At 46.4% G+C, this 19,190-nt stretch overlaps 3 protein-coding genes across 6 annotated transcripts in view; 2 read left to right on the forward strand and 1 right to left on the reverse strand.

The window, feature by feature from the left end:
- Nucleotides 1-910, forward strand: part of ybey (ybeY metalloendoribonuclease) — a 3,058-nt gene extending 2,148 nt beyond the window's left edge. The window contains exon 5 of the mRNA XM_086219614.1: nucleotides 22-910. Coding sequence (XP_086075740.1) covers nucleotides 22-117 — 96 coding nt within the window. The 3' untranslated portion in view covers nucleotides 118-910. The remainder of the gene's footprint in view (nucleotides 1-21) is intronic.
- On the reverse strand, nucleotides 856-14,707 carry usp37 (ubiquitin specific peptidase 37). Of its 2 annotated transcripts, none has more exons than XM_086219607.1 (24): nucleotides 14,394-14,707; nucleotides 13,184-13,411; nucleotides 12,489-12,639; nucleotides 11,349-11,440; nucleotides 11,128-11,261; nucleotides 10,686-10,763; nucleotides 10,441-10,529; nucleotides 10,189-10,282; nucleotides 8,930-9,085; nucleotides 8,610-8,741; nucleotides 8,236-8,359; nucleotides 7,504-7,757; nucleotides 7,279-7,396; nucleotides 6,460-6,539; nucleotides 6,202-6,366; nucleotides 6,036-6,089; nucleotides 5,776-5,923; nucleotides 5,473-5,692; nucleotides 5,193-5,359; nucleotides 4,964-5,024; nucleotides 4,522-4,637; nucleotides 3,407-3,476; nucleotides 3,010-3,148; nucleotides 856-2,659 (listed from the first exon to the last, which is right to left on the reverse strand). In XM_086219607.1, the coding sequence occupies exons 2-24, from the start codon at nucleotides 13,355-13,357 to the stop codon at nucleotides 2,572-2,574; spliced, it is 2,904 nt and encodes a 967-aa protein (XP_086075733.1). In that variant the 5' UTR covers nucleotides 13,358-13,411; nucleotides 14,394-14,707; the 3' UTR covers nucleotides 856-2,571. The 2 variants fall into 2 exon arrangements, with proteins under 2 accessions (XP_086075733.1, XP_086075734.1); XM_086219608.1 differs by having other exon boundaries at nucleotides 11,128-11,243; nucleotides 14,394-14,706.
- Nucleotides 14,600-19,190, forward strand: cnot9 (CCR4-NOT transcription complex subunit 9). Of its 3 annotated transcripts, none has more exons than XM_086219613.1 (8): nucleotides 14,602-14,974; nucleotides 16,183-16,338; nucleotides 16,442-16,557; nucleotides 17,119-17,228; nucleotides 17,328-17,437; nucleotides 17,705-17,803; nucleotides 17,874-17,965; nucleotides 18,419-19,009. In XM_086219613.1, exons 1-8 carry the CDS (start codon nucleotides 14,957-14,959, stop codon nucleotides 18,585-18,587), a joined length of 870 nt encoding a protein of 289 aa, XP_086075739.1. In that variant the 5' UTR covers nucleotides 14,602-14,956; the 3' UTR covers nucleotides 18,588-19,009. The 3 variants fall into 3 exon arrangements, with proteins under 3 accessions (XP_086075737.1, XP_086075739.1, XP_086075738.1); XM_086219612.1 differs by having other exon boundaries at nucleotides 14,603-14,974; nucleotides 16,153-16,338; nucleotides 18,419-18,996; XM_086219611.1 differs by having other exon boundaries at nucleotides 14,600-14,974; nucleotides 16,153-16,338; nucleotides 17,119-17,437; nucleotides 18,419-19,190.

Consider the following 19,190-nt stretch of genomic DNA (forward strand, 5'->3'; position numbering starts at 1 on the left):
TGAAGGTTCATGTTCCTCCAGATGCTGCAGAGAGAGAACTACATTCTCACCGAGTACAACAGACTCACGGGGCAGCAACTGCTGCCGCTGATGAAGAGGTGCAGCCAGGACAGGTGATGGCGCTCCACCCCGCCTCTGCACGATCAGCTGGTGTACCAGAGCGGCCGGGATTGGCCGTCACGACCGCTGTTGCTAAGATGGCAGCGGTCGTGTTGATGTGAAAGGTTGTTCGACGTGGGAGTGAAGTACAAGACTAAGAAGAGCCACCAGGCCTGAATTCAACGCCCCGCATCCCAACCACAGCTGGGGCTCCACATCGCAGTGCACTGTTTTCTCATGGTATTGGTTTTCTAACTGATGTCCAGATTAGGGTTGTAGAATTCCAGGGGTTTTCCCAATTTCAGTGGGATTTAATGGGAATAAACTGGACATGCTGGGATAATTCACACCAACGGTGTTTTTCAAATTCAGGCAAAAAAAAAAAAGTGCTCTCATAAGCATTAATGCATGCAAACATCTGTAATTCACTTCATTCCACTGGAGTAAAACGTTTCTGCACGCGGAGGGCGGGGCCTCAGTATTAAATGAGGTGTCAATCAGCATGATGTCAGAACCTCAGCAGCCAAATTCAAACACTTCTGGCATAAATGAACCCCAAAGTGCCACGTTTACTTCCGTTAGTTCCCATGGAATGTTTCCTAACGGAGGGAAAAGTTCCTGAACTTTACCTCCCATGGAAACTTTCCACCTCTGCAATTCTACGCCAAATCCATCCTCACACTGAGTATTCGTCGACTGTGCGAAGGACCGGACATCTTTGTGAAACACGAAAGTTTAAAAACATCACGATAAAAAGCCTGTGTACTTTCACTGTAATATTTTATTAAAATCTGCTTTAAGAAGAAGTCAACTGTGTGTGTGAAGGGTAGAAAAAGCTGCTCATTCTTCACAAATACTTCTCGTTACACTGCATTGGGGGACAGGATGTTCAGGAGGGCGCCATGTTTCAGACAGTGGAAATAAATAACAGTAATGATGTCATGACAGCAGACGCAGCGTCGTTCAGCTGCAGCGTGTTGATGTTTACAGGGGTGGCAGAAGAATCCTAGAGCCAAGTGGAACAAGTACAGGAATATCAACAGTCCTTTGTTTCAGTCTCGGAGCTTGACGGGAAGTGAGAGGTTAGCAGGACCGCAGGGTTCAGTTTGTGGAACAGCCTGAAGTGACACTTCACCAAAAAGCTCTATTCTGCCTTTAAAGTGCTGATGGCTCAGAGTTGACAACTCAAAGGTGTTTCCTCTCCTCCTGCATTACTTGGTTAGAGGCCAGAATGTAGGAAGAGCCAGCCACGTGCAGAATGAGCTCGAAGCCAACAGAAACCAGCGGCTAGCGACAAAGCCGTCAGTTTGTGAACTCTCAAGGTCATAATCCGGTGGAATCCAGGTGTCTATCCAGATGCACGCCCACTAATCCACAAGCAAACAGAGTCAAAAACAGAACAGCACTTCCAGCTTGGCAGGACCCTGAACCAGTAAAGTGAATTTATTCTGAGCTCAAATCAAAGCGTCTGAATTCCTGAGCTCTCGGCTGGATGGAGACGACGGCGGCCCCAGACCTTGAGTTTACAAACGGATGCTGTTGGAGCGTTAGCTGTGAGCTACGTGAGCGTGGCGGGCTCTTTCTGGAGTCACGTAGTGCAGCAGGAAGAACATCTTGGTGAGCGTAACACCCATTAGTGAGCACTTTAAGGCCAAGACACTTTTTAAAGACGGTGAAATCAGACATGACACTGAACCTGGCGCCACGATGGTCTCGTATGAAGGACTGTAACTGCCATGGCTCATTTCAGTGGCTCACCAAGAGAACCTCTTCCTGTATGGTGCAATAAATAGAAAAAAATCTGAAAAATCTCTCTTGCTGAGGTTCAACAAATATTCAAACACAAGGTTGTGCAACTTTGAAAATAAAGCTTACATACATTTATGAAAGTTTTCTTAGGAGGCACAAGGTCAAAACTCAAAAGTAGCGAGCGGGCTTTACTGAAATTGGTTAATAAGTCGAGCACAGAAAGCAGCTGGGAAAACCACACACTCTGACAGACAGCTGATTTGAAGTTTGTGCCAGAACATAGATATTGCACCAAATGTACCCGCTAAATACAACAACCCTCTAACTCTATAATAGCTTATAATCCAACATAGAATATATCTTTATTTAGTTTATATGGGAAATAAAGGGTTTTCAAACATACAATTCATGAAGCTCCAGTAGTCGCGTCTGTATGAAGGGTTGAAAGTTCAAAGAGGTGTACCAAGAAACAAAGAAAGAGCTTTACAAAACCGTTTGATAAAACCATAGCAAAGAACAACTCCAGCCCTCCGACGTGAAGGCCTTGTCCACGTGGTAACTGCATCTATCAGAGTCTTTGCACCTGCGTGGGCGTCTACAGGCGTCAATGCTGAGACAACAATTCAGAAAGGACACAGCACAGAACGGCAATCAGTAGTACTCAAGTTGTTCAGAGGAGAGCGCCATCTACCGGGGTTCAGCTGCTACTGCCAGGCGCGGCGCTCAGAGGGGCTGCAGGACGTTTCTTCCCACATCCGAAGTGCCGCTGGCTCCGGCTCGCTCCATCTCAGACAGCTGCTCGAACATGTCCCTGAGGAGACAGCAGCATCTTACCACCCATCCATGGAACGCCGTCCAAGACATGAACATAGACTAGGAAGTAGCTGGCAGATGAATGAAAGACACCAAATCAATAACTGCCACAGAGCGATGGTGGGGCAGGATGTGGTGGGGAACCTCAGGGTCGGGATTTACTAGATGACCGTTTAGTTACCAACTTTTACTTCAACCATGGAGGACAGCAGTGTGAGCAGCATCTAGTTCAGTGTCAGAGTGCTTTACTTGGATCAACAAGGCTCCACGTTTGGTCCAAAAAGCTCACCAGGTCCTTGCGCTCACATGCTTTACTACGACAGCTGTCTGGTTCCTGCGCAGACTCACTTGTGCATGTAGAAGAAGATGTATCCGCTGCGGTCGCGGTCTCTCTGGACGGCTGCCTCTTGCGTACGGGACACGTCCAGGTCATTGTAGGTCAGCCACGACTGCTTCTTCATGTCGAACACGTCACTGATGTAATGGCCTGAGGCGCAAAAATTAACTTTAATGTGTGAACAGTCAAGTACTTCATTTCTCACAAAAGAGCGAACCTCCAAAGTAACTGGGTTGGTTACTCCAGTTTACACAACAGCGTGCGTCCCTGTCTTTACATTGTGAATCATCTTTGGAGGGGAAAGTCTCCTGGCTGGAGAGACCTCGTCTGCAGAGGACGGCCAACATGACACGGCGTCTCCAGGAGGAGACTTCACCTTCACAACCCACAGCATTACAAGGTTCTCACCAGAGGAGGAGCTGCTGCCGATGTGACTGACCACACTGATGAGTCTGAAGGAGTTGGCCAGGTCTCCGCTCTGTGGAGCAACGTCAGAATCACAGATTACTGCACCTGAGCAGCTATGGCGCTCACAAAGCGAGTCTAACGACCAAAGAACAAAAGCCTGCCAATCTTCTTGATTTAACCCACTGGGCACACACCAGGCTCGGGGAGGTGTCCGTCGTTTCCCGGCCCAGTCTGGTGTACAGGATTAAACTGGTTTAAGTTCATGCAAATCAGCTCCAGCAGCATTTGTCCAATCATGCAAGTTCTTTGTGGATTGAAAGCATTCGTCATGTACCGACACTTCATCGCCCAACAACACAACAGCCCTTACTGCATGAACAATAAGCAAAAAGACAGCAGTTCCGGGATGATGAAGGCGTCGACTGACTGGCCCGTCAGTTCCCCACATTGGAATCTTATCAAGCATTTCATGTTGCAGCCACTGACTGAAGACCTGATCCAGGTCTGGGAGGAGGTCCCCAGGAGACAATCCACCCTACGCCCTCATAGAAGTGGGATTCAGTAGGATTCTGAGTCCAGTCATCAATGGGTTCATGGTTTTGGTTCAATCCATCGATCTTTGGTCATCTGGTTCTCATAATCACACTTTGTACATTCATCAAGACCTGGGATGTGACTTCAGTGTTCCCTTGAGTTTTCTGAGCAGTGAATCCATCCTGCATGAGCTCAGGAATGCTGCCAGCAGAGCCAAGTGCAACATCTAGTGGTCAGATCCTGCTGTGCCAGGCTGCTCTGATTTCTGTCTTAATATAAAAACCACTTTGGAGATGTGTCAGCTAGCTTAACGCACACTGAGTTCTTTTCAATGCTGCATTTGCAGCCTCGACTGGGACTTAAATGAGCAACCACAGTGCAAAATAAGATTGATCAGGACATTTTCCCTGACAGCCACACTGCTGCAACCCCTTGTAGCTTTCCAAGCACATGAATGTGGCTGTTGCTTTGACTGAGTGGAGCTTTGGGATGTTGATTAAATCAAGTGTCCTGCTGACACCTAACTGACTTGAGTTGCTAGGTAGTTGAAATCAGACGTGGAGGCAGCAGGACGTAAATACCTCCGCGTTCCTCTTCAGGTTCTCAGCCTCAGCCTCCGTGTACTCCATATCCAGCACGTCCTCGTTGCCGGAGTCATCATCTGAGCATAAAAGCTCTGGCAGAGAATTATTGAACTCTGTTGGGTGAGGACAACATATTGTTACCGGTCCGATATTCTCACACCAACGACTGACCTCTTATGCAAGACGCTACGTCACAAGAGGTCTGATCCTGAATGCTACATAGCTACGCTAACACACTGGCTACTACAGGGTTTTCCTCCTGGTGAAAGTTAAACCAGCAGCTGGACCGATGGGAATTTAGGTCAGTTTAGCGATGCGCCGACATACCAGAGGAAGAGGGCTCTCCTGACCAGACCGACTGCTTCCACTACCATGCTAACATGCCAACGACCCCATGAAGTTTGCAGTACTTGGTGCAACATTTAATGTTGGTTCCTACCTTGCAGGCTGAGCTCAGTGGCCCTCTTCAGGTCGTCATCTTCTCTCATCTCTTGGGCCTCCTATATGGGACGGACATGTTACACCACGAAGACATTCTTATGACTCAGGTGACTTTTTTGTATTTACACTCAAACTTCTGTTTCATTTTTGCCTTTAAAGAAGGAATGACATCATCGCTCCATGCTTAGAGCAAAGCTCCAGCGATGTCGCCTGCCCTGTGACCTTACATGCTCCTGGAGGCTCTGGGCCAGCGCCTGCTGCAGCTCCTGCTCCTCCCGCTCCTGGTCCAGACTGTACTGCTGAACCCAGTCCAGCTCCCCCTGCTGCTGCACACCCTCCGGAGTCTGGTTCTCCTTGTTTTCATCCATGGTCAAGTCCAGGGAATCCAGCACATCTAAACCACACCAACACACACATCAGGAGACTTTCAATATGGAGTGATTCACTAGATCCAATCTCATTTCAATCCTTCCTTATTCAAGATGGAGACCCTCATTAATCCCATACCTGCAGGCTGCTTGTTGTCTGTGTCCATCAGCTCTGTGTGGTAGGCGAGGTCTTGGGCATCCGTGTCCCCGAAGCCGGTGTCAGGGCTACTGGTTGGCTCGTCCTCCAGAGGAGGTGGAACAGAGAGCCCGGCCTCTTGACGACTGATCTCCAGCACAGCCTCTAACATTTCATCGTCATTAATGCCGCCAAAGTCTGATGAGTCCATTGCTGCCCCCCGCTGAAAACATGGAGAAGTGTCAGGAAATGAGTTGAAAATTCCATCTCAGTGAAAGAATTCCCTGAAAACGTGACTGTATCCACCTCCTCCGGTCGGTCATCATCTTCAGGCAGGCAGCTGCTGAGTCGTCGTTTGCGGCTGGCACTCACTTTTCTGGTGGGTTCTTCTTCGCAGTCGGAGTCCACCAGAATGGCGGCGTAGCTGGAGTTGACCACTTTCCCTCCAACCCTCCTGGACACATGCAGGAGCTCAATTAGCCACGCAAAAATGGGAGGAATTCTGTTCCTCGTCCTGCCACATACGACACATTTCATTTCTGGGAGGTGTGATCGGTAGGACTCACCGGAGAGCTGCTGTGGAGGAGTTAACCAACTGTGACGTTTTGAGTGTTCGGGACCTTTGGGAGGAGAGGTTTTTTTGGTTACAATCCTGTTGTGTTAAGTTTAATTGCCCACTTTAGAACACAAGAACAACACAACAATAATCATGTTTTCATTCAGATGTCCTACATTGATGCTTGAGAACTCCAGCTGAGACTGACGGGGGGCCGCGTGGACTCGGTGCAGTGGGAGAGCAGGGTCAAGTAGCGGGGGATCACAACCTGCTGGCCCAGCTTGCTGTTCAGAGACAGCTGGGCGTTGAAGCTGTAGCGTTTCAGGTGGAGGATGAGAACTCTGTGGACGGAGAACATCAGGCGGTCACCGTCTTCATTCACCTGCTCATGGCTACCAGGAAGTACTGACTGACTGTAACTGACTCTCACATACCGGGGTAGTTTGCTGAATTTATGTGTAACAGTGGCTGCTTTCCCATTGCATTTCTCACACGAGTATTCAATTTCCTCCATCTGCAAAGAACAACAACAACAAAATTTATTTTATTGTAATTCTGTTTCCAGTTGAGATGCAAAGATACTTTACAAACAGAATATGACAGGTTTGGACGGAGGTGAAAGGTTAACTGAACTCTATTACCAGACTAACAACCCCTGACAGAAGAGAGGAGAATAAGCCTTTTTTGTTCTTGCAGAGTCCAAGTACTGTGCAACAAAATTTTGTAATGGCACAGAGTGGAAGATTCCAAACTTCACCCAAAATAACGGAACTTGCCATTCACGTACAGACAAGATTACGAAGACACCCCCCCCCCCCCGCATCACTTCTGTGTGACTGAAGAAAGCAGAGAGAGCCAGCCACGTCTATTTAGCTTGAACTTAAAGGAGACTGGACAGTGTTGCAGCTCCTGAATCACACTTTCTGGAACAATCCACGTTTAATAGTAAGTAAAAACTTTGAATGGAGCGAAAACCAAAACTAGCTACCACTCTTCCTGTCTGTCGCGTGTTCATGGTGGCACTGAACCACAAGTGTTATAGTTCCTTTTTTTAAGTTATTACTCAGGATTTGACTGCAGCAGGAAGACACGCACCAGACGATGAACTGGAGAGTTGTAAACAGCCATTTTTGGACAGATCTGCTGCTATCAGCAGTCAGTCTCTATTAGCTTCAAGCTAACTATACTATACTGGGCTCTTTCTGTATTCTGGACAGACAAAGAAGTCATCAGGAGTAACGCAAGTGACTGACCCTAAAGAAGAGGTCCAGAGAATCCTGGATGGAGCGAAGGGGGAGGGTTTTCTTCCGTCGAGGGAGGTCGATCGACAGGTCGTTGAACTGCTCTCGCTTGGTCACCACCTCACCACAGCTGCAACAAGCAACCAGGATTTCATTTTCCTCCTCATCTCCACAGACAGTCTTCACTCATAAATTACAGGGATGTATTGATCTGATCAACCAGGACAGAGGCCTCACCCTTTGCAGGTGATGGTGTGCTGCACCTCAAACTCCATGTTGACAGCCACAGGGCACGTGTAGATGCGGGAGGTGTCCACTTCCTCACCAGGCTCCGCCCTGGCTGCCTCATGACTGTTCTCACACATGACCGAGGAAGAGGAGGAAGAGGCAGCAGCGGCGGCGGCTGCAGACTCATGAGTCCAACTTTTGTTCATCTTCTCCACATCGTCTTTCAGCTGGTCCAGACACTGGCTCAGGAACTCGTGAGCATCCTGATGAACACGGTGACATGCAGTGACTTCATTAAGCACAAGAGAATTCAGTTAAACACAACACAGATGGAGTTAAATGAAAAGGATGAAAATAGCGTGGTTTTAAATGTTGCAGCAGAAGCTTCAAGAGCGGCATGGCAAAGGGCCAGAAGTGTTCAGAGAAATGCCAGATCCACGGGAAAATACCAAATCAAAATGTGTTTTTATAGTTTTCTAAATCTCATGATGATGATGTTGAAGAATAGCGAGAAAATTATGGAGTCCCATTGAAGTAGACTAGATGATGATTCTTGAGTTATGTGCAAAAACATCTGTTTTAATTTGAGGTGCTGCAGTTTGATTTATACAATTCTTTCTGCAAAAAGACATTTAAAATAGTAAAACATTGAAAGAGTAAATCATTTCTCTGACATTTTAAGGCCACAAATGTACATTGGATTCTGTCTACCCATCTATCTATCACCAGAGGGAATCTTACATTCTGCATGTTTCCAGAAAAACGCTCTGCGGTGGAGGAGATGGCACTCTTCACTTTCCTCAGAAGGTCTTTTTTGGTCTCTGGACAACCCACATCCTTCTTGGCCATTAGATGAGCAAAACGCCTGGGAAAATGAAAATGCAGCGGGAACACTTTCACACCACTCATATGCACGTGTCCAAGCAATATTCAAAACTTTGCTACAAATACATTTTAAGCAGGCATTGAAGGGTAAGCTGGCAAGTCAAATGAAGAAATAACTTTTAGAAAACATTTCTTCTGACTTTCTACAAACTCAATCATGCCAACAGGTTCTGTGACAACCTGCACACGCCCTACACCACACCTGCTCCATCCGAGCACCAGCGCCGTACCTGAGCAAAGCATTGACGGGAACCTTCTTCCATGGGATGCTCTGCCTCAGCATGTCATTGGAGAAGGAAGGGAGGCTGAAGAGTGACTGCAGAATGGCATTCATGTAGCACGTGTTGCCCAAGTTGGAAAATCTGTCATGTTCAAGTTGGAAGAATAAAGCACACACATTCTAAAAAGTGTCTCAACAAAAGTTTCCATTAAATTTCTCATTATAGTGGACTAAAACAAAAAAATGCAGAAATTTGTCCTGACATGTTGGCAGCATCCACAATATAAGGACGCCATTTATGTCTTTTAAGCCCAGCGGGTGTCTTCTTACCCTTGCAGGGGGGGCTGAGGCTGGGCCAGAGTTGAGGGTCGCTGCTTGTTCCAGCCACCGTAGTCCAGCGAGGGCCGAACCTTCTTGAAGGGGGTTGAGTGGTTGGGCAGCATGAGGCTCCGCTTGGCTGTGGTCGTCTGGGAGGTACTCGAAGGCCTGAGATTGTAGGAAACATCACATAAATTTATGTTAGAATCACACACAATAACATCTATGAATGTGTATCAATCTCAAGTAAAAATAAAATATAGGAATATTTGTTATTATTTTTCTTTTTTAAAACATAAGAACCTCCTCCTAGAACCGTCACCTCATCGTGGTGGAGGAGTTTGAGTGCCCTAAGGACTCTAGGAGCTATGCTGTCGGGGGCATTTTGCCACTGGTAGGGTCACCCAAGGCAGACTGGTCCTAGGCAAAGGGCCAGACAAAGAACGGTTCAAAAGACCCTTCATGGTGGACATTGAGTCCGAATGGACCATGTTCCACTTTGCCATTTCAGGGCGGCTATTGTGAACTGCGGCCGTAAATCCTGCTTCAGGTGGAGGAGTTTAAGTATCTCAGGGTCTTGTTCACAAGTGAAGGTAGGATGGAGCGGGAGACTGACAGGTGGACTGGGGCGGCTGCAGTGATGGGGGTGCTAAACCAGTCTGTTGTGAAGAGGGAGCTTAGCCAAAAGGAGAAGCTCTTGATTTACCGGTCAATCTAGGTTCCAACCCTCCCCTGTGGTCATGAGCTCTGGGTAATGACTGAAAGAACAAGATCCTGAATACAAGCGGCCGAAATGAGTTTCCTCCTCAGGGAGGCTGGGCTCTCCCTTAGAGACAGGGTGAGAAGCTCAGTCCTTCAGGAGGGACTCAGAGTGGAGCTGCTGCTCCTCCATGTAGAGGAGTCAGTGGAGGTGGTTCAGGCATCTGGTGAGGACACCTCCCTCTGGAGATCTTCCAGGCATGCCCAACCGGGAGGAGGCCTCAGGGCCGACCCAGGACACGCTGGAGGGATCATATCTCCGATTCCCCCCAAAGAGCTGGTGGGAGTGGCTGGAGAGAGGACAGCCTGGGCTTCTATGCTGAGCCTTCTGCCCCCACGGAGAACAACAATGAAAAAAAAATATAAGAACGCAAAAGAATTTGCCACAACTGGGGAACAGCGGGTGTATCTCCATGTACACAGACAGCACAGTCACATGAAAGTAGCACCACTGACAAAGTGTGGTGGTCCTGCTAGCTTAAGCATGTTAGCTGGATGCTAGAGAAGCTCACCTTTCAAGAAATGAGAAGCTCTGACTATAGTCTTTCGTCACAGACCGACTGCCATAGAATGATGTCGGCTGAAGGGGCGTTGAACCCAGTGGAGCTGAGAGGTAAGAAATAGAACGTGGAGGATAATTTTCTATTATGATGGCATAAGAAGAAAATTATTCCAGTATATTGAAATATACTAGATTGACAGGTCCCCTCTCTTAAGGGTTTTATAACAAGTGAAAATTTGATTGTTGGGGTGGAAATGTTCACCTGAGCTTCTGTTCTCCTCCGACTGCTTCAGCTTATCTTTGCAGCTCAGTAAAAACTTCCTGGATGGATCTGAAGTGGCCTTGTTGTTGCTAAACAAATCAACATAATACTCTGTCAGACCGTCTCATAGCGACACAATATTTCCAGAGAGTGACCACCCTCGTAAATGGTGTAACGTACAACAATGCGTATGTTATTTTGACATGTTAAATCTCAGTCTGCACAGTGAGGCATGATACTGTTACCTCGAAGAGTCGTTTTCTTTGGGATAGTCCTCCGTCAGGTCACTCTCAGAGTTGAGGAGCCTCTTTCTCTTCTCACTCCTGAAGACCAGAGACACAGTTGAGCAAATAGCAAACTGTAACAAGTCAACAAGTTTGGTTCAGCGCTTCCACAACGAGCGTGAAAGCGTGTGGAAGTGTCATAGTTTATCATCTCAAATCCAAGTGTTTCAGTATTACTGATAACAACAATGTGGTTTATGCAGACTATGATCTTAAGAGCTTATAATCACTATTCTAACTTCTGGGTCACAAGTGTCACACATTGCTCAAGAAGTAATGCATGAGGGGGAAAAAAAAATATCTGCGAGCAAGAATGGTAAGGTTTGCGGGTGCAAAAGAGTTTGAAGCAGACATTTCTGGGGCTGCAGTAAAGAACAGTGCCACAAGGGGCTCTGCATCTCACCTGTTCTCAGAGAGTCCGGTGCGAGTGGGCGTGGAGGTCGCTCTGCTTGGGCTGCCCAGAGGCTTCCGAGGCGTCATGTCCTCCCGTCCTTCTGCACTCTGCCGCCTCGTTGTTGTCTGGAAGACATTAGGATTCTGTATATTTAGGTCAAATGTCAGCTAATAGCTCACGCGCTCTTCAGAAGATGGAGAAAATAAAAAGAGTTTTGTGTTGCTGCTCACCTGTCTCTCCCCTGAAGGGCTTGACTCATTTTTAGCAGAGCGATTGCTGAGCACGCTGAAGTTTGCGCTGCCATGGGATGACTTTAAAACCACTATGTTAAGGGAAGAAATTTCCAGGAAAGAGCATGTCAATCAATAATCGTGACAAAACAATACAACAGCATTTTGTTTTTAGCAAGCAGGACTTCAATCTTAGATTTCCCTGTGATTAAACGACTGACCTGGAGGAACTGCCTGAGAACTACTTAAAGGCTGTAGCCGTTTCAGCATGTCGAGGTTTATGAGAATTAGATCAACTTAAATTCAGAGGCCCGTTACCAGGACATGGTTCCAGATCAGCAAGGAGGTTAAATACATTATCAACTCGTTCTCCTATTCAGGGGTATCTGCACATTATCAAGACTACTCAGTCAGTTCAGGATGAAGTTGTCAGAGAACAGGACCTGATGGACCAGGAGGAGATGAATCTGAACAAATTGTAAAAGGATAAAAATGTCTTGAGTGCCAGTTATTTGTGTCTGGACAATCTGTACGTTCGGTCTGTACAGTCTTACTAAAACTACTGACCCTCTTCATTTGAAATAAAACAATCAGTTTGCTTGGTGTCCAACATGTGGCAGACTCAAATGTTGTTAACTGGCATTACTGAGCGTATGAGAGGATTATTCTAATCTCTGTTATGAAGAACTCAGTTCATTCACATCTTGTTAGAAAAAGTTGATTTATTATGTAACTCCAACTACAACTGGAAAACTTAGATAAACATAGTCCATCTGGAATTTTACTAAATTGAAATTTTCCAAGTTGGACAATCAAACCTAGATAACGCAGTTGGGAATCAGTAAAGGAAAAGCAGAGTCTGACTGCCACCAGCTGTAATCAGGGACATAGCGCCATCTAGTGACCTCAATGCACAAACTAATTTGTCTGCCTCCTGTACACTGGAACACTGAGGGTAGTGCCGTAAAATGGACTTGTGGATCTGGAACTGTAGCTTAACCGAGAAAGCAAACATACTGAAGGTCCTATGATGGTAAAAACCCCACCATTTCAACATCCCATTGTGTACAGCAGAACACAACCCCACTAAAACAGGAACGATCCTTTCAACGGCGCGAGGAACAACAGAAGTGTGCTCACTTGTCTTCCCCTGCCTCAGCTTTTCCAGGTATTCTTTAGTCTTCTGGAGTAAACTTGGAGGCATCTTATCCAGGGTGATGATGCTGTTGTCCTTCAGAGTCAGTATGATCCGGCTCTGATTTGGGTTAACGCTCTTCACGTTCTGGTTCAGCTGACAACACAATTCAAGATGGTCAAACTATATACCTTCACATCCTAATTTGCCTTGAAATTAAAGTTTTCCTTCAGCTGATAAATTTGGACCTGTCGTAACAGGAATAGAACACGCATCACTGACATTATCAGGGAGAAAGCATAAACAGCACTGGACCGTGAAACAGACAGTGATTACAAACACTGGTCTGTATGAAAGAGGAGATATGATTTACACGGTTGACATTGCTGTCCTTTACAGATGTCTCCTGGGAAATGTCTTGAACCCTCTGTGAAAGGATGGAGCGACAACTGTGTTTACATGTCGTCAACATTCCACCATCATTCAAGCTTTTGCACTTATTCCAAAAATAATAACACAACTGTTTTATACAATATCATTTAAAAAGAGAGTCGATCTCATTCATCTCTCCCTGATTAACTTTCTACTGATGAGGTTTCTGAAAATGTGAGTGGTTGTTCTCAAAGTAGTACAACTGAGCAATACTGTTTCAGGATGCAGTTCAATTCTGCACGCATGAACCAAACAAAGAGGAAAGTACCTGAAACGTTTTAGAGGCTCCTCCACAGTTGAATCTGAGACACAGGTTCACTTTGTTGTCCTTCTCCAGAATCTCAAAAGTTCCTTCTTTCCATCTTGTGGTGCCGAGGTCCAGGCTGCTGAAGCGGATCTTCACGGCGCCACCGCTGGAGAGTTTGGGCACTACAGTTGCCATGGCTTACTATCCAGTTAGTGCACTTGGAAGATTGGAGCTTGCAATCCAACGATCCTGAGCAAAGGGAAATAAAACAAGTGTGTGGTTAAGCAGTGTTCAGGAGTGCGTGCTTGCATCCCGTCAGTGTCCGGTATCACTGAGCACAAGTTTGCCGATTTCCGTTCCAGTCTTCATGAAGCCCGCTGGCTCTGTGCTGGTGGACGGTCCAGCGAGTGGTGAGTGCTGACTGACACTCAAGTGTCACAAAGAGAACCGACCACAGAGAGCACCGACAGCTAATAACATAACGCTGCAGCTGGTTCAGCTAAAAATAAAAAAGATAAAAATAAAGAAAAAAAATAAAATCACAAAACCTTGATAAACGAAGTTTAAATGTAACGCCCCCAAAATTAACACGTTTCAAACAGCGTTTGTCGCCGAATAAACTAACAACGCAATGACTTAATGACATCGGTGCACCAAGTTACGAGCGCTTGCTGAAAGTCACAAACTCCGAGTCAACAAAAACAAAGCAACACTTCAGCTAGCAGCAGAGACACATAAACGGTTAAATATAACTCAGGTGGAACAAATAAACACCTTTATTACGTGTACGTTATGGAGGAGGGTGTTTCCTAAACTGAGGGAACTCACACCGCTTATGCTAACTGGCTAGCGGTGCCATTTAGAGCCAATGAAGCCTGGGTTTGCATTAGCCATTAAACTAGCCTGATAGCCAATCTTTAACGCGGACAGATTGCAACCAGCATTCAATACAACCAGCAAGGTTACACACACAAAGAGCCGCGCGGAAAAGCTAAAGTAACAGTGTGTAAAGTTACGAAGAGCAGGCAAGGGGTTCCCTCCAGTAGCGCTGCGTGTCCGGGATGCAGGTAATGTCGTCCTCTCACCTACGAGCGCTGAATGGATGCGGGAGGCCGACATTAGCAAGTTGGCTAGCAGGCTAACGGGAGCTAGCTAAATGGCTAATTTGCCTGATTGTAAGTTGGTGATGAAAACAGTGTCACTGGGTGATTACATCGTCGCAGCTCCTTACCTTTGGATGATGCACGCTCGTCTTGAAACTTTTAAATCACAGAATCGCTTTTGTGGGTCCTCCGGGAGCCAAAAGTTTGTTTTGCCGGCATTCACCTGCTCCCAGTACGTATCTTGTTGACAGTCGACCCGCACACGACGCTTCGCAGCGCTGTGCGATGATGGCGGGAATGTGAAAATTCACAACGGAAATGGTAAGCGAAACTGCGTCCGACCTTGCTCTCGCGATGTTACTTGTATTCGTGAGTTGGCCTCATTTTAGCCTAGCATCGACAAAGAATGACCCGCAACTTACTTTTTTGAGCGCTTTAAGTTGTTAGTGGTTAACACAAACGATAGTCTTAACAGATTAGTACGCCGTTGGTTCGTAACGTTTTGCTTGTGATGTTGATCTAAGTTACGGATGTGCTGGAGCCTATGGGTCGTTAGCAGCTAGCTTGGGCTAGCTGTCTTTATCGTGCGTTAGTTACGCCAAGTTTCTTTCATTGCAGCCACATTAGTTTTGTACCACGTCGCTTTTAAGCTGACAAAGTCGTTTTTAACAACCTCGTCGAGCTTCAGAGAATGCTGGCTACAGGAGCAGTGAGTATCTAATATCAGCACCGGGGGGCTATTGCACTAACCGTCTCTTTTGTTTCCCTTAAATTAGCTATAATGTCATGAACCCACCGTATTCAGTACAGCCTGGCACTGCTAGTAACTTGCTGTATCACATTTGCACTCGTAACATCATTGGGCCACATATTCAAACCCAAGATTCCATTATATATAAAACGACATATTTTAATCTCCTGATTTGTTTTGAGCTTGTTTGAGATTGGAGTGGCTGAGCCGCCTTCGCAACTGTCCGTGTGTAATTATACAGTCAATGACAAATCCTTCACAGTTTCCTGGTGTAAATTGACTGGAGTCATTGTCAAGGATCAATTACGTGTTGTCTTTAGGAGTGGGGGATTTGGTCAATGTCACCGACCACATGATATGTACTCTTACATCACAGCACTAGTAGATAACATTACTCTATAGTAGTCGAGTACATGGTTATCTGTCATTTTCCTGTAAATTCCAAAAAAGGTTAAATAATCATATTTGTTTGTTTTTCTTTTACCTGGCTCTTCCATGCACTAAAAAAAAAAATTCAATGTCAAGTTGCCTCCAGTTGTCTCTGCCTGCCTAAGTCATTGTGTTACAAAGGTAACATCTGCACACACACCCAGGGGTGACCAAGCTTTTCCCTTGGTGGGACAAAGTCAATATAAACTCTGGCCCGCAGGCCCACATTATTGTGTATATTATTATTGTATTGTTCAAATGCCATGCACGTCTGTTCACCACTGCCTCGGCTGCCTCTGGATTTCTGTCCTACTAAACTCACAGCAAACTACATCCTGCAGGAAGTCACTCTGCCAACTAACAAGATGAAAAGTGGTTATTCATTAAAGATCCTGTATGTTTATTGAGCATTTTAGGAAAATGATATAAGCAGTAATTAAAAGAATCATTTTTTAAAAAAAATCTATATATTTTTTAGGCCTGTTTGTATTTATAATTAATTTATGACGTCTGTCAGGGCAGATATGAGCCCTGGGACCCCTGACAGCCCTGATACAACCAGCTGTCCTCTGGTGGGCCCGATCAGTAAAAACAGACTTGACATGAACAGAACTGGATTTAGAGTTGGTTCCCATGCCGCCATGCACGTCTCCCGGCTGTAATGGAAATGTTGAGCCGCATGCTGATTGTTTTCCCTCTGGCTGCAGGCTGTAACTAACGTCACAGCTCTGGCTCAGGTCGACCGGGAGAAGATCTACCAATGGATCAACGAGCTGTCCAGCCCTGAGACCAGAGAAAACGCCCTGCTGGAGCTGAGCAAGAAACGGGAGTCTGTGCCGGACCTGGCGCCAATGCTCTGGCACTCCTGCGGCACTATTGCTGCACTTCTGCAGGTTCGATGCCCATCCCGTCTCCCTGGCATTGTCGTGACTCTGTGGATTCTTATGGTTTTATAACCCTGATGAGATGTTGAACCATTTTGTCTTTTGTTTTTAGGAAATAGTGAATATTTACCCCTCGATAAACCCACCGACCCTCACAGCTCACCAGTCTAACAGAGTGTGCAATGCCCTGGCGCTCCTGCAGTGTGTCGCCTCGCACCCAGAAACACGGTAATGAGCAGCTGCTTTGGTTGCTGGCCTGATTGGTTTCTCCTGTGATGGCAGACTGCTTTTAGAACCTCATGTTCCTCATTCCATGTGGCATCCTCACATGTTGAGTCACTTGTTTGAAGGCGTTGGGAAAACATTACATTTCCAGGTCTGGAGAAGCTGTGGAAAAAGAAGTAAATCCAGATGGACTGCGAAAAATCTATTTTAGTAAATCTGAATGAACTCAAATGTTAAGTGTCATTAAAACGACTTATTTTGTAATTAACTTCTGTGAAATATACTGTGGTGAATACATTTTTAGAGATGGAATTATAATCTTATTTCTTTGAATCTAAATTCGTTGAGCCTCAGAGTTCAATGAGGTCATTTTTCTTTTGGGTTATAATTTCAATCAAGTCTGTGCTCTTTTGCTGTCTGACATGTTGTCTGTTTTGCCACTGTCGTACCGGGACTCACTGTCCCCCGTGGCTGCTTGTTATGTCGACTATAGAAGTAACATGTCGTCATTTCTGTAAGTTGTGCGTTTGGTCACGTGAGTCATGATGCGTTTCTCCTCACCAGGTCGGCCTTCCTCGCCGCTCACATCCCTCTCTTCCTGTATCCCTTCCTGCACACTGTGAGCAAAACACGACCCTTCGAGTACCTGCGACTGACCAGCCTCGGAGTCATAGGTAACCTCCTCTCCCCGGTTCTTGAGCTGACGTTTGAAATCATCATCATCATCATCATCATCTTCTACACACTAAGCGCTCTTTTGGTTTGTGCTCCAGGTGCTTTGGTCAAAACAGATGAACAGGAAGTGATTAACTTCCTCCTCACCACTGAAATCATCCCTCTGTGTCTCCGTATCATGGAGTCAGGGAGCGAACTCTCCAAGACGGTACGCAAGAACCACAGCTGACTCTCAGGAGTTCTTCCGCGTCAGGGTTCGCCAACGTTTCAGCCTCTGATTTGAGCCGTTCTGCCAGTTAGCTACATGCTAGCAAAGAAGCCTCCAGAACCCTTTCGCTGTCGTCGATCAGCTACACTGACTTTTTTGTTTCCTGTATTTCTCTACTCTCATACTTTCTTGTAGAATAACTCATTTTTAGTTGGGGCTTTGTGACTTCAGGCAGCATCTCATCATCCGCTTCATTTTGATTGACAGGTTGCTACGTTCATCCTTCAGAAGATCCTGCTGGACGATACAGGGCTGGCCTACATTTGTCAGACGTATGAGCGTTTCTCCCACGTGGCCATGATCCTCGTGAGTGTCCCGAAACACGTCCAGTCTCGATGTTGGTTCCAAGATCTGACTGTCATCTGTGTCTTCGCAGGGGAAAATGGTTCTCCAGCTGTCTAAAGAACCATCGGCTCGTCTGCTGAAGCACGTCGTTCGCTGCTACCTTCGCCTTTCGGATAATCTCAGGTAGAAGGTTTTCATATTCTGCTCTCTGACTCTGTGTTCTCTGGCACTCTGAGCCCTCCTCAGAAGCCTCTGAGTGAAACGGCTCTCCAACTAAACGAGAGGGCAGTCATTTTAAGGGTCACACTTTCAAACGTAACCTTGTCGCTGTTTAGCTGAGTGATGCAAATCGTAACTTTGGTTCCCCAATAAACTGAACAAAGGAAGGCGTTCTTTTCCTCCTTTAACTAGAATGAACAACCTGTTTAAGTGTCTGATCAACACTTGCCACTAGGAGGTGCTGTGACATCATCACAGCCTGGTGACAGCAGGAAGGTGGGAGTCTGCCAGCGAATAATCAGACGAGACATTTATTTAGATTTTTATGGAGAGTGAATCAGCTTTAGTCAAGTGTGAAAGTTAGAGGCAGTGTATTGGAGGCCTTTCGTTGGTTCTGACCCCTGGTTGTGTCTCCAGAGCTCGGGAGGCCCTACGCCAGTGTCTGCCTGACCAGCTGAAGGACAGCACCTTCGCCCAGGTGCTGAAGGACGACACCACCACCAAGCGTTGGCTGGCTCAGCTGGTCAAGAACCTGCAGGAAGGACAGGTCACCGACGCCCGAGGGATCCCGCTGGCGCCACAGTGACGGACACACACGGACTCCTCACCGTCTGTATTTTGCCAAATGTGGTGCTAAGACTGTCTGAATAGAGAAGGGCTTGATAGTAGAAGAAGACATTTGCTTTTGGAGTCGTGTCCACCAGCCTGAACATCCCTGAGCGCAACGCCGCCACCCTTCTCGGCGTCTGTAGATTTTTGAAGTCAAATTGTTTAGATCCAATAATGGGTTTGGCTGGTGAGCTCTTCCCTCTGTTTTGGTTTAAATGGCATATTTTACAGTTGGACAATAAAATTCATCATTGATGACATTTGATGAAGGAAAAAGTACCATTTACTGCGCCGCAACTTCCGCCTGTCCACATGTTGGTAAATACTGAGTCTGCTCCTCCAGACCTGCTCACTGTAACTTCCTGTCACGTTCCACACAGAAGCATTTCAGATAGACTTGGTAATCCACACTGGTCGAGTCTCTTCATGCAACACTCGAGATCTGTGTTTTATTGGCAGCGCAAATGTGGAGCTGCAAGGATGACTGGATGAGGTGACGCCTGACAACAAGAGCGCACTGATAACAGGAGAGTGCTGGAGAAACCTCACTGAGGCACAATCAAGCGTTGCTCAGTGCTTC

The sequence above is a fragment of the Aulostomus chinensis genome, chromosome 12 (assembly GCF_037954235.1).
Source record: "Aulostomus chinensis isolate RoL2024-O1b breed Wild chromosome 12, RoL_Achi_v1.0, whole genome shotgun sequence".
In the NCBI taxonomy this organism is placed as follows: Eukaryota; Metazoa; Chordata; class Actinopteri; order Syngnathiformes; family Aulostomidae; genus Aulostomus; species Aulostomus chinensis.

Excerpts from the sequence above, each read along its gene's own strand:
- cnot9 (XM_086219611.1), top strand. Across the intron at positions 16,558-17,118 it reads GCCTCGCACCCAGAAACACG|GTCGGCCTTCCTCGCCGCTC; the intron begins GTAATGAGCAGC and ends TCTCCTCACCAG. Across the intron at positions 17,804-17,873 it reads CCCACGTGGCCATGATCCTC|GGGAAAATGGTTCTCCAGCT; the intron begins GTGAGTGTCCCG and ends GTGTCTTCGCAG.
- usp37 (XM_086219607.1), bottom strand. The coding sequence starts at position 13,357 with ATGGCAACTGTAGTGCCCAAACTCTCCAGCGGTGGCGCCGTGAAGATC. Across the intron at positions 5,924-6,035 it reads TCCTCCACAGCAGCTCTCCG|GAGGGTTGGAGGGAAAGTGG; the intron begins GTGAGTCCTACC and ends GCATGTGTCCAG. Across the intron at positions 2,660-3,009 it reads ATCTTCTTCTACATGCACAA|GGACATGTTCGAGCAGCTGT; the intron begins GTGAGTCTGCGC and ends CTGTCTCCTCAG.